We start from the raw sequence: 12,796 nt of genomic DNA on the forward strand, positions 1-12,796 counted from the left end.
GATGTGGGTCTTGCAGGGAAAGCCAGTATTTGTTGCCCATCCCTAATTGTCCTGAGTGGTTTGCTTGGCCATTTCAGAGGGTGGTTAAGAGTCCACCATGTTGCTGGGGCTCTGGGGTCACATGTAGACCAGACTAGGTAGGAACAGTAGATTTCCTTCCCTAAAGGACATCAACGAACCGGACAGGTTTTTACAACAGTCAGTGATAGATTTGGGGGTCACCATTACTGAGGCTAGGGGGGGAATCTTAGCCCACACTCGCCATCTGTGAGGATGCCAATGGGGGGATCAAGATTCAGACGTTACAGATCTTGCCGGTGAGAACGCGATTTTGAATCTTCCCTGCCCCTTGCTGGGGGCACCATCAGGTTCAGTCTATAACGGGCAAATGGGCGTGTACCTGCTTTACGTGCATTTTGATAAATTTTGGTACTACTGACCAGCACCACCCCCCCCCAAACAAATATAGCCCCTTCCCCTTCCATCTCACCCAGCCAAACACTGACACCGAACAGTGTCGTGAATTTATCATTGGGGTCTAACTGGGGACATAAAGGTAAATATAGCCCCCAGAGAAAACGGACACAGCCAAGCAGTGGTCTGGCAGTGATCCCTGGCACTGCCACTTGGCACAGGTTGACATTGCTGGGTTGGCACCATGTCCATGCCAATGGGTGGGCCCCCATGGGAGCCTCATAGGGGAGGGGGGAGGGGGAGATTCATTTATACATGGTGGTGGCTGGGAGTGGATGAAGGAACTAGGCATGCCGGTGATGGCTATTGGGTTGGCGTGGGGCCGGGGAGGGGGGTGGGGGGGCCGGGATTGTGATCGGGGGGCCCTTTAATGAAGCCAAGTTTTATGTATGTTGAGCCGCGCCCCCCCTCCCCCCCCCCCAGTATGACAGTTGAAACCCACGCCCAAGATATGTTTGGCAGAATGCTGTAAGATTTGGAAGGAAACATGTCGGTTTTCTTCCTGGCAACAAGACTCTGCCATTTTTTGGTAAAGTTCCCCTCGTGGTTTCAATTCTAAATATCTTATTGACTGAATTCAGATTCCATCAGTTGTTGTGCGGGATTTGAACCAGCGTTCACCAACCACGAACTCGTACCTGGGTCTCTGGATTACTAGTCCAGTGACATCACCACTGAACCACCATCTCCCTATTCAATACAACCAGCTTTCATCAGCTTTCCAGGTACAGGGTTCTGGATCCCAACAACCTTGAGAGAAAGCAATTCTTTTAGATCTTTTCCCAGTGATTTGGGATCTGTGAGTGTTGGCTGTTGACTCACTCGTCAGGAGCGATTGCCTTTTCCCATTTACTTGGTCAAAACCTCTCAGCAGCCAGAAGGCTTCCCTTTGGACAACTTTTAACCTTCTCTGTTTTCATAGAATCCCAATAGTGCTGAAGATGGCCATTCGGCCCATTGAGTCTGTAAACAGAGCGTCCTATCCAGACCCTATTCCCACAATTCCATGCATTTACCCCGCTAACCTACACACCTTGGGACATCAAGAGGCAACTTAGCACGGCCAATCCGCCTAACCTGCACATCTTTGGACTGTGGGAGGAAACTGGAGCCCGCGGAGGAAACCCACGCAGACACGGGGAGAACATGCAAACTCCACACAGACAGTGACCCGAGGCCGGAATTGAACCCGGGTTCCTGGTGCTGTGAGGAAGTGGTGCCACCATGCTGCCCACTGTTCCAAGGGAAACAGTCTTCATCAGTGATTAGTGGTGTGCCTTAGGGGTCGGTGCTGGGGCCACAACTTTTCACAACATACATTAACAATTTGAAGGAAGGAACTGACGGCACCGTTATGAAGGTTGCAGACGATACCAAGGTATGTAGAGGGACAATTAATATTGAGGAAACAGGAGGGGCTGCAGAAGGACTTGGACAGGTTAGGAGGGCGAGCAAAGAAGTGGCAGATGGAAAAGTGTGAGGTTATACACTTTGGAAGGAGGAATCAGGGCATAGACTATTTTCTAAAACGGAAAATGCTTAAGAAATCAGAAGCACAAAAGGACTTGGGAGTCATTATTCAAGATGCTCTTAATGTTAATGTGCAGATTCAGTCAACAGTTAGGAAGGCAAATACAATGTTAACATTCATGTCGAGAGGGCTAGAATACACGAGCAGGGATGTATTCCTGAGGCTGTATAAGGCTCTGGTCAGACCCCATTTGGAATATTGTGAGCAGTTTTGGGCCCCGTATCGAAGGAAGGATGTGCTGGCCTTGGAAAGGGTCCAGAGGAGGTTCACAGGAATGATCCCTGGAATGAAGAGCTTGTCGTATGAGGAATGGTTGAGGGCTCTGGGTCTGTACTCGATGGAGTTTAGAAGGATGAGGGGAGATCTCATGTAAACTTACAGGATATTGCGAGGCCTAGACAGAGTGGACATTTCCACTAGTAGGAAGATCTAGAACCAGAGGGCACAACCTCAGGCTAAAGGGATGGTCTTTTAAAACAGGGATGTGGATGAATTTCTTCAGCCAGAAGAATCTCTGAACTCTTTGCCGCAGAAGACTGTGGAGGCCGGGTCAATGATGTCTTTATGACAGATAGATAGGTTCTTGATTATTGATCATAGATCATAGAATCCTATAGCACAGAAGGAAGCCATTCAGCCCATCACATCAGCACCAACCACGAACCCACTCAGGCCCTGTCCCTATAATCCCATACATTTACCCTAGCTAGTCACCTGACATTAAGGGGCAATTTATCATGGCTAATCCACCCAACCTGCACATCTCTGGATTAATGAGGGAATCAGCGGTTATGAGGAAAAGGCAGGAGAACGGGGATGAGAAAAATATCAGTCATGATTGAATGGCAGAGCAGACTCGATGGGCCGAGTGGCCTAATTCTGCTTCTATGTCTTATGGTCTTAACTTTCCCAACCTTTCCTCATCACTGAAATCTCACATCCCCAGCAACATCCTGGTTACCTTTTTCTCCTGCATTTTTTTTCCTCTCTCTGTCTCATATATTATATATATATATATATAAATAGCAAAGCAGTTTTGATGGGTCCTATGGCTTACTTCTGCTTAGCCTTCTGAAGTTTCTTATATTCTGATAGCCTTACATCTTGAGTATTAATTGTAATTATTTTTCACATTATGAGATAAACTTAATGATATTGAAACTGAAACCAGACTCAGATAACTGTACATCCTCCCTAGTGCCAGGTACATTAATCTATTTTGATAGAAAGCTAATACAGTATCAGTCGAGGCAGGATACTGTATTACTGGAATATGCTCTCTCTGCCCTCTTCCCTTTTACCCACTGAAAACAAGAATGGAAAATCTGCAGCAAAGTTTAAGTCTTCACTAGCTTTTTTGGGAATTTTATGCTGTGAAGCCAGTGGAAATTCCAGGCCTAAAAGCCTGACTTGAACAAAGAGAGACTCAACACACCACGCTGCAGATTAGAAAGCTCTTACTCCTCTGAACAGGAAGCTCAACATCATCTCTAAACATCAAGCTTGTACCGATCCAACAATTTTTGAAAGCTGTGAGTAAATCTAATTAAAGACAAAGGTCACAGGATTTGAAAAGATAAATCCAGTATCTCTCTGCCTGAGCAGTTAGAACACAAATTTCCACACTTTCCAATATTCGAAGTATTCTTGGGAGGCGCCTCGAGAGACATGAACTCTGTAAAAAAATCAGTGTTTTACAAATCGCTACAACACATTTGCTGGCTTCATGCTTTATCCTGGTAATTTTTACTGAGATTGATCCAAAAGAGTAGTTCCAATTCAAGTGTATAAGAGCTGGGATTTTCCAGCCATTCCCGCTAGTAGGATTCTCCAGTCCCGCTGCAGTGAATGGGGATTTGGCTGAGCACCAAATTCTCCGTCCTCGGTGACAGCAGCGGCGAGCCACGTATGCTGGAGAACTCCACCCAAGATGTTTCTGTGGTGATTAACATTCTGTCTCGATAAAATTCATTCATGCAACCACTCAACATAACAAGGAATACATTTTTGAGGAAAGCATTTCAATTACTAAAAAGTTCTTCCTAATAAAAGTGAGCAAAGATAAATCCCAGTCAGTACTACGGTGTAAATATTGACACCGAGCTCATCTGCATTGTACATGATTATTACATGACATTTGATGTTTATGAGAGAAATACCCCATTTATAAGGCTGATGTAATTGTATGAGACACTGGCCCAGGGGACAATTTGTAGTCAGGGGCGCTGGGTAAATTTGGTACTGATGTGTGTTGGCTCTGTTACCTAATGTTAACCAAGACATCAGTAAGAAGCACAAAACAGACCTATCAGGAGGTCTGACTATTCCAGCCTTTACAGAACATGTGAAAAGGTTGATTAAAACAGAACTATACTTTGTCTTCTTTGTAAGGGAACTTGTCAATCACTAAATATCCATTTAATTTCACTCTTTGGGAAAACATATTGGAGATTTACTGATAATAACACTTGAGCAAGATGATATTCAGAACATCAGTCTTTGACACAATATGGATAACCAAAAATACAACAATTACCAGCTACACCCTTTGCTCTTATAGACATGAGTTAAGTAAACCAATGAATTCTTATCCTGTAATCTAGCCGAATGTTTCTGCTGTGGTGAGTGACCTGCCTCACATCTTGCGTACACTAAATATGACATGTCATTCACAATGGGAGATACACTAGCCAGACAGTATCAGATGTAAGTGAGATGCTAACTTTGTGTTCTCTGCTATAGATGCTGGTAGGGAGGACAGAGATCGCAAGAAGCATTTCCTGCAAATGTTATATTTTAAATAGATGATGACATTAAAGATTAGAAAGTCGGCTGTTAGAAAAGCGACTTTACCTTGAGTCATGAATTCTGTGACAATATAGATGGGTTCTTCAGACACCACTGCATACAGCTGAACCAATTTATCATGTCTGAGTCTCTTCATTATTTGGGCTTCCTCAAGAAATGCCTCGGGTGACATGGTGCCAGGTTTCAGAGTCTTCACTGCAACCTTTGTGGTGCCGTTCCATGTACCTAAAGCCAGCCAGTGGAAATAACACCGATTAAAGCAAATTCTCCGCAAGGAACTGCTGACGTTAGACACAATGTGAAATGATGGTGAGGCATGAGAACGTTAATGTGAAAGGATGATCTGTCATGCATCTACAACTAGCATGTGAAGCTGGAAGAGAATTAACCCTCTCCTACTGAAAATACTCCTTAAGTTGTCCAATTTTACTCAGTTAGATTTCACTAATCTAATTAATTGAAGCCCTGGGTTGATACATGAGATGCTGCTTAAAAGAAGCTGGTTACTGTCTGCACTGAAATGATGGAGAGAGAGAGAGAGAGAAAGAGACTAGAGCTTGGCAACACATGGTTCAGCCAGTTTTAACTTCCTGCAGAGTGGCTATTATTAGAACGTCTCTTCACGCTTGCCTTTGTTACCTCGAGAGTTCACTATTATAACGTTCTCCTCACAGGCCTCCATCTTCCACTCTATATAAAATTGACTATCTAAGATTCCGCAGTCTGTATGTAATTTACAGCAGGTCCTGCTCACTGTCTACACACGCTCTCGGTTAAGCACACTTCCAAAATTCTCATACATATTTTCAAATCCTTCCATGGTCTTGCTGCTTCCCTAGGCTGTGAGGGGTGGGGGTTGGGTGGGGGGGAGGTCTTGCTCTCTCCCTGGGCAGTGGGGGGGCGGAGGTGAGGAGGGGGAGGTGAAGGAACCTAATCTCACTGGTGAGGCTGGCTGCGACATTGCGCAGGCCCCCCGAACTCCCAGAGATCTCCTGCTAACCCCCTCCTCCCCAACCCACCCCACAGACCTGTCCCCCAATCACTCCCTGTGCTGGTATGAGGTGCTAAACACCGTGCTACCGTGGTTGTGTTTTGTCAAGTTTACCTTTTATCAGCGATTTAGGGGGAAACAACATTTAACGTAGCAAACTAAAATTATTCTATATTTAAGTGTTTTAAGATTAAATATGTTACGTTCAAACCCCTTGCATCTAAATAAATATCATTCTGTTGGTTAAGATGAATCAACTCAGAATACGGTGGCACGGTGGTTAGCACTGCCACCTCACAGCACCAGAGACTTGGGTTCAATTCCGGCCTTGGGTCACTGTGTAGAGTCTGCACATTCTCCTCATGTCTGCGTGGGTTTCCTCCGGGTGCTCCGGTTTCATCCCATGGTCCAAAGATGTGCTGGTTAGATGGATTGGCTATGCTAAATTGCTAGTGTCCCAAGATGTATAGGTTGGGGCAATTAGCAGGGTAAATTTGTGGATGTACACGATAGGGCTTGAGTGGGATGCTCTGTCAGAGTCAATGCAGACTCAATGGGCCGAATGGCCTCCCTTTGCACAGGAGAGATTCTATGATTTTATAAATATTTACATTGCCTCAGGCTCTTTGGTTATTAGCTCAAGGAGTCGCCATACTGTCTGTTCCTTGTGACTTTATAAAGTAAGGATTTAATTTAATGCCTTGGCTACTTCAAGTTACTGTATTTTGGACCAAAATATAACTTCAAAACTCTGGTGTAAATGGAAGGTTAGTTAAGCCTAATAAGAGGTAGATAATGAATGTGATGAATGTATGTACATCTACATACTGCTAACTACCTGATGTAGGAGAGGATTAATCCCGTGGTTTATGATACAAAGGTCAATGTTAACATAATGATGGAAATAGCAGGCAAGAAATGTTTAACAGATTAATGTGAACAATTACTGACGGTTTGGCAACAATATCTGGTTTTGACCTATGAACAGTATCACCGACTGCTGCTTGGAAACTCTGACCGCTTCCTGGGTCTTTGTTTAAAGAAAATAGCAGGAAAATGATTCTTCACCTTACCCATATACACATCTCCAAAACATCCCTGACCAAGCCTTTTGTTCAAAGCCAGGGACTTCCGGTTTATCTCCCACGCATCTTTACCCAATCCCAGAGTCTGTGGTGCCTCACCCGGACAGGCCTTGGTTAACACACGGCACAAACCGTCAGTATGATCTGTAGGGAACGGATGCAATGGAGGGATGATGTAAACAGGTTCACATGCATTAATACCTACAGGACTTGCAACGGTGCAGCTGCCATTGGCATCTTTTGGTTAACAGATTATTCTTGCTTTACTCACTCCAGTGGAAGTGTGAGCCAGTTTGCAAGTGATAATGGGTTTGAGACTAAAAGGAACCATCTGTGTGCAAGCAGGAGTTTCATCTACAGCCTCGTGTTAAAGATTGTACAGGGGACTGGCTTCCCTGCTGGTGAGGCACAGCAATCAAATGAACAAAACACTTCTCAGGAATTTGCAAGGGCCATGAATTCACCATAAATATTATGAATTTCAGAGCTTCCATTTGGAGGATTATATATCAGAAAAGATATAATAAACAAGCTTCATCAGAAGACCATGTCAATGGGCCACTTTACAGCGCTTTTAAGAATCAAGCACATTCCTGGGTCTGGAGTCACTTGTAGGCCAGATCAGTTAAGGGTGGCAGATTTCTTTTCCCAAACGTGAGTTGGTGAACCAGATGGGTTTACAGCAATCGACAATGGTTTATTGTAGCCACCATAAGTGAGACCAGCTTTTCAATTCCAGGTTTTTATTAATCGAATTCAAATTCCGCTGGTTGCCATGGTGAGATTTGAACCTGTGTGCCAATGGATTACCAGTCCAGTAACATTATCACCGTGTCACAGCCTCCCCCCCAACATAGCTGACCGCAGATGGCTGTCAAATTGGGGGACAGAGTCTTTTTTTTAAAATGGGAGTTGGATAAATATTTGAGAAAAGATAATAAAAAAGGATATGGCACATTGGGCAGGGAAATGGATTTAGAGTAGATAATTCCAAATTAAGGAGTTATGTCACCACAAACAATTGGCTGAAATTATCTCCTTCTCTGTTTTAATTTGTGTCATTCTATCAAAGGTCAAATCAGCTCTGCAGTTCCAAATACTCAAATCGACAGTTTTACTCAATTTCAGGAGAATAATATGTTATTTCCAATAGATTGCCAATCCTTCCATGTAAGTCACATCTCTTGTGTTAGCTACATGAAATCCAATTATAAATACCCATTTAGGGTACTATATGTCACTGCATGTTGCTGCAAGTCCCAACTCCTGCCGTGATAGTTCCTACCCATCCACACTTCCCCAAACTGCCCATTGCCAAGCTTCTTGATCAACTGCAAGGACTCCCGAGGTATTTCCCACACATCTTTGGTTTTGACCGAAAGGTCTGCCAACTTCGGCATCCCTTTGTGACACGGCACCACCAAACGACAGCAGAGGCCCGCAGCTCGTTCTGTGACCAGGACACGCCAGGCACGCAGGAGAGAAAAGCAAGAAAAGCAGACAAGAGAGTTAATGGTGAGACACCAGCAACCGACACCAAACACAGTAACAGTTCCAGCAATGCACAATGACATGGCTTCACCAAAGCAGAACAGATAATGCTGCCTTCTTTGTAATCAATCTCGCAGTGTTTTACCTAGAATTACTCTGATGTCTTGCAATTGTTAAGATGGTTTAAATCCCAAAAATTTTAACTGGATTTAGAACAGTTCCACTAAGTGAATTAAGGGCAAGCATTAGCCTGCCCAGTGTAAATATACAGATATTAAGTATACAGTATTAAAAAGGGGCAGTTACTGAATGTCCAGTCCTTTCTTAATGTCTCGCCATCACAGCAAGAATTATGAGGGCACAACTCAGGATTTTACTGCCAGTTAACCCATTGAAATTGATCACATTTTAGAACTTGTAGGGTGTAAAAGTAATCACATTTTGCAGAAAACTTGAATGAAATATATGTCCCTTTTAACATCCTTGCCTCCCTGCCTGCCATCATTATACTTCCGAGGAATACAAAGTGGTCGGCTGAAGAATGGCAAACTGCAGACACAGTCATCATCTCCACTCACCGATTGTTCAAAGTCCTATAAACTATTTGTCCATTTTGCCAACAGAATTCAGAAAAATTGAAGCTTTAAATACAACGATACCGCATCACATCGTATGAAGATATTTTTGTAATTATGTTCCATCTGTATTCATACAATGTTCTCTAATATAGAGGGACATCCTTCCTCAGTCGTTAGCTAATTGAACATAATTATTTTAGTGCTGGGGGTTGTGTGGGTAGAGTGTTATTTCCATTGACTTGATGTATTTTAATACGTTTGTTACAGATTTGTGAGATACATAATGAATGCTTTGTTAATATTTCTGCATTTTCTATTTCAAGATTCCATTTCCCTCCATCAATAATTTTTATGTGATGGGAATCATGAGTTTTTCCTCTTTCAGGGCTGACCTTGATCCAAAATATTCCTTTTAACTCCCAGAATGTGGCTTCGTACCCACAAATGTTTCCTCTGATCACATCCAAATATATCTTTACTGTCAAGTGGAACTCTCTCTTATATTGCACTCATTGTCACATTTAACTTGAAATTTCAAATAGCCTTGGGTTTGATGTTGTCTAATGTGCATCTTCTACCAATCCAGAGATTCAACAAATCAGTAATCTTTACATCGAGAGAACTGCACAATTGGTAGGAGAACGGGATAATTAATGAACATGTTCTCAATGGGGAAATGTTTTGCCTGATATCTCCCGTACAAACCGAAAGTCAGGAGGCAAATGCTTACACACAACAATCTGTTCGGCATAGCTTATTTTTTAATTGAAGAGTAAAACTGACTCGAGTAAAGTTTCTAAACCTTTCCAGAATGGTTTAATCTGGATTCAATCTGGTTATAATGCTTGAAACTCGAGCAACCCACCCCAGTAGCAGCATTACAGAGACACAGACTGAGGTCAGCTGAACAGTCGCAAAGGCAATAAGCAAAAATAATCCTGTTTTTAAAATTCCATGCAGAATGCTACAGTGTCTGAATCTATATTGGTACACTGACACACAATTCTGTTTTAAGCGTTCACCATCAATATATATAAACATCCGACAGACATTCAAGAAGGCAGGAGCAGTCAGCGAAAATGGTAATTAAAATATCTTTGTAGGAGCATCAGGGCTGGAATTTCCAGCTGCTCTCACTCTGCTGCTGTAGCAAGTGAAGTTGGAGAATTTGACACTCAGCGGAATCTCTGGTCACTGCAATGGGTCTAGAAAATCTGGCTAGTACAAACAGTTGGAGAATGCCGCCCCATTTCTTCTTCAGGTTTGCACTCTTACATTAATAGCTGCGATCTGTAAGTCTGGCAGTGTAAATAGCAGCACTGAACCTTTCCACACAGCAAAATGATCCACACATTAAACAGCTTTTAGAAGCTAACATGAATATTTGAAAGTAGAACATTTTATTAGTTTGGAAATAAATTGCAGCGAAATGGCCTTTGGAATCATTATAATAGTGGAGAATCATGTCAGTGCATCTTCACTAAATATGCTATAAAGTCAGATTGAATTCATACACCAGCTTTAATTCATCACAACCCCGAAATGATTGCTTCCAATCTGAGTGTACAAATACAAATTCACTCTTTGTTATTTCAATGGAGGAGTTAATGACCGATTTGGTGGAAGCTGTAAGTGATAGAAGACAGATAGAATAGCAGGATGTCACAATGTTCTCCCTCCTGGTGAGTACATTAAGAATGACTCAATGCTGTCTTTACATGATCACTCAATGCTGCAATCCCACTAATAATATCTCACACTGTAAAGTAGGTGACATAGCAATGCGGCACTCTGCTTAGTGTGCTACTGGGAGTTTGGAAAGAGGACCTGTGTTGTCGAGGAGCTAGTAAGTGGAAGGCTGTCAGTTATTGGACAAGTCAAGAAGACATCAATCACTCCACACCCATCTTCATTCTGCTCTTTGGGTGCAGATGATTCACTGGTTTGAGCTGATGTGGGTCTCGCTGTCTGATGAGGGGAGTTTTGATTTTAGATTGTTACAAGATACGGTTAAAATCTGGTTTACATATATCGCACCTTATTTCATATTTTGTTTATTAAAGTGGTTTTAACTATGTGGGTGACCCAACACAAGTGGGGAAGGAATGAATTATATGACTTGCACCTTTTTGCTGAATTATCTTAGGTTCTAATATTATTATTTTTAGCGGACACATTCCATTTTCTTTATTGTTAGATATCATCAGATATTCCATTAATACTCATTTTCGAAAATATTACAGACTAACCCATCCAATGGAAGTGCATTGAACTAGACTCAAAGTACATACTAAGAGCTGTAAATATAATTTAGACCTACTTTAAGGTATTTGACTAGATCAGAGATGCAACACATTAGATACACAAAGGTATATTTCCCTGGGCCTGGCACTGGGGCAGTTGATCTCCTGGGTGTACTGGATGTAAGGTTTGGTATGGAACAATGGTGGTCCAAGTGGGAAGGCCGATTGTCCTTCCTTCCATTTCAATGAATGGACATAAATTTGGCTGGCTCCCCTACTCACCCGCCACCACTCTCCCACCTGAATTCCTATACTCAATACGCTAGCCCAGGTGGCACAGTGGTTAGCACTGCTGTCTCACAGCATCAGCCACCCAGGTTTGATTCACAGCTTGGATCACTGTCTGTGCGGAGTCTGCACATTCTTCCTGTGTCTGCGTGGGTTTCCTCCGGGGTGCTCGCTTTCCTCCCACAGTCCAAAGATGTGCAGGTTAGGTGGATTGGCCGTGCTAAATTGCCCCTTATTGTCAGGGGGATTAGCGAGGGTAAATGTAGGGGGTTATGGGGATAGGGCCTGGGTGGGACTGTGTTTGGTGCAGATTCGATGGACTGAATGGCCTCCTTCTGCACTGTACAGTTCTATGGTTCTAACCCTTGCACATTAGTCCCAGGAGTTGGAGCAGGAAAATATACCTTCAATCTCAGAATAAAGTATAAAGCACACTCTGAACAGCTGAAGCAGGTGTATTTAACACTTAACATTTAGCCAAATGCTGTTTACTCAGAACTTGCGGAAGCACAAGATCATGTGAAGCAGAAAATTGACCGCCAAATTTTCTTTGGACAGGAAATACTTAAGAAGCTAACACGAATATTCAATCACAATACAAACACATTAACTCGACAAAATTAGGCAGTTTATTGGCCAAACATACCCAGCTCAATTCTTCATATCAGGATGTAATTTAATTGCACTCCTTAATTATTCAGCCACAAACTTTCCACTGCCTCAAATCTTACAGATATATAATTACAAACATATTACAGATATTTCGCGGATATATTAACAACACATAAACAAAGTTATAAATGTAAATATAAAATAGATGGAAAAATATTGTTCAATGTGTTTTTGGGTCTAAAACTAATTTTATTTTATGTTTTATGTTTAATTAATAATTATATTTTAGTTTAGCTTATATAGAGACCGTTCCTCAGTAATTTAGTGAGGTCTGAACTTTCACCCTCGAGGCAGGTTAAGAGAGTTGGGTAAATTCCTGGCTAGCTCAGGAACAAGGACCCACAAAAGGTGGGATTTTCATTGCCAGGGGTGGAAGCCAACACGTGAAAAGTTTGGAGACAGAAAACTGAGGCAGAGCCCAACAAATCCGGCCCAATCCCATGAAAGTTGCGGATGAGTAGGACATGCCTACCTCGGCAAGAGAGCTTGCCAGGTCGGGAGTGCCAGGTGTGGGGGTGTCTGACAAGGACCAGCCTGCGCCCATTAAAAACATTGCCGAAAATCAGAAAGCCTGGGAATGGGGTGGAGAATCCTGGAATCCGGACCCACCTGCCATTTTGATCGATTCATCATCC

The 12,796-nt window shown here is 42.8% G+C and overlaps 1 protein-coding gene across 8 annotated transcripts in view; it reads right to left on the minus strand.

The window, feature by feature from the left end:
* The window catches only part of yrk (Yes-related kinase), a 294,154-nt gene that overhangs the window by 13,738 nt on the left and 267,620 nt on the right, over window positions 1-12,796 (minus strand). For 6 of the 8 annotated variants that reach the window (XM_080211587.1, XM_080211585.1, XM_080211586.1 and 3 more), the window contains 2 exons: window positions 8,175-8,339; window positions 4,859-5,038 (listed from right to left, as the gene is read on the minus strand). In XM_080211587.1, the coding sequence (XP_080067713.1) occupies window positions 4,859-5,038; window positions 8,175-8,339 (345 nt within the window). Of the gene's footprint in view, window positions 1-4,858; window positions 5,039-6,877; window positions 7,034-8,174; window positions 8,340-12,796 lie in introns of all 8 variants that reach the window. The other 2 variants (XM_080211589.1, XM_080211582.1) reach the window with 2 other exon arrangements.

Source organism: Carcharhinus amblyrhynchos, chromosome 24 (assembly GCF_965287045.1).
Source record: "Carcharhinus amblyrhynchos chromosome 24, sCarAmb.v2.hapA, whole genome shotgun sequence".
Classification (NCBI taxonomy): Eukaryota; Metazoa; Chordata; class Chondrichthyes; order Carcharhiniformes; family Carcharhinidae; genus Carcharhinus; species Carcharhinus amblyrhynchos.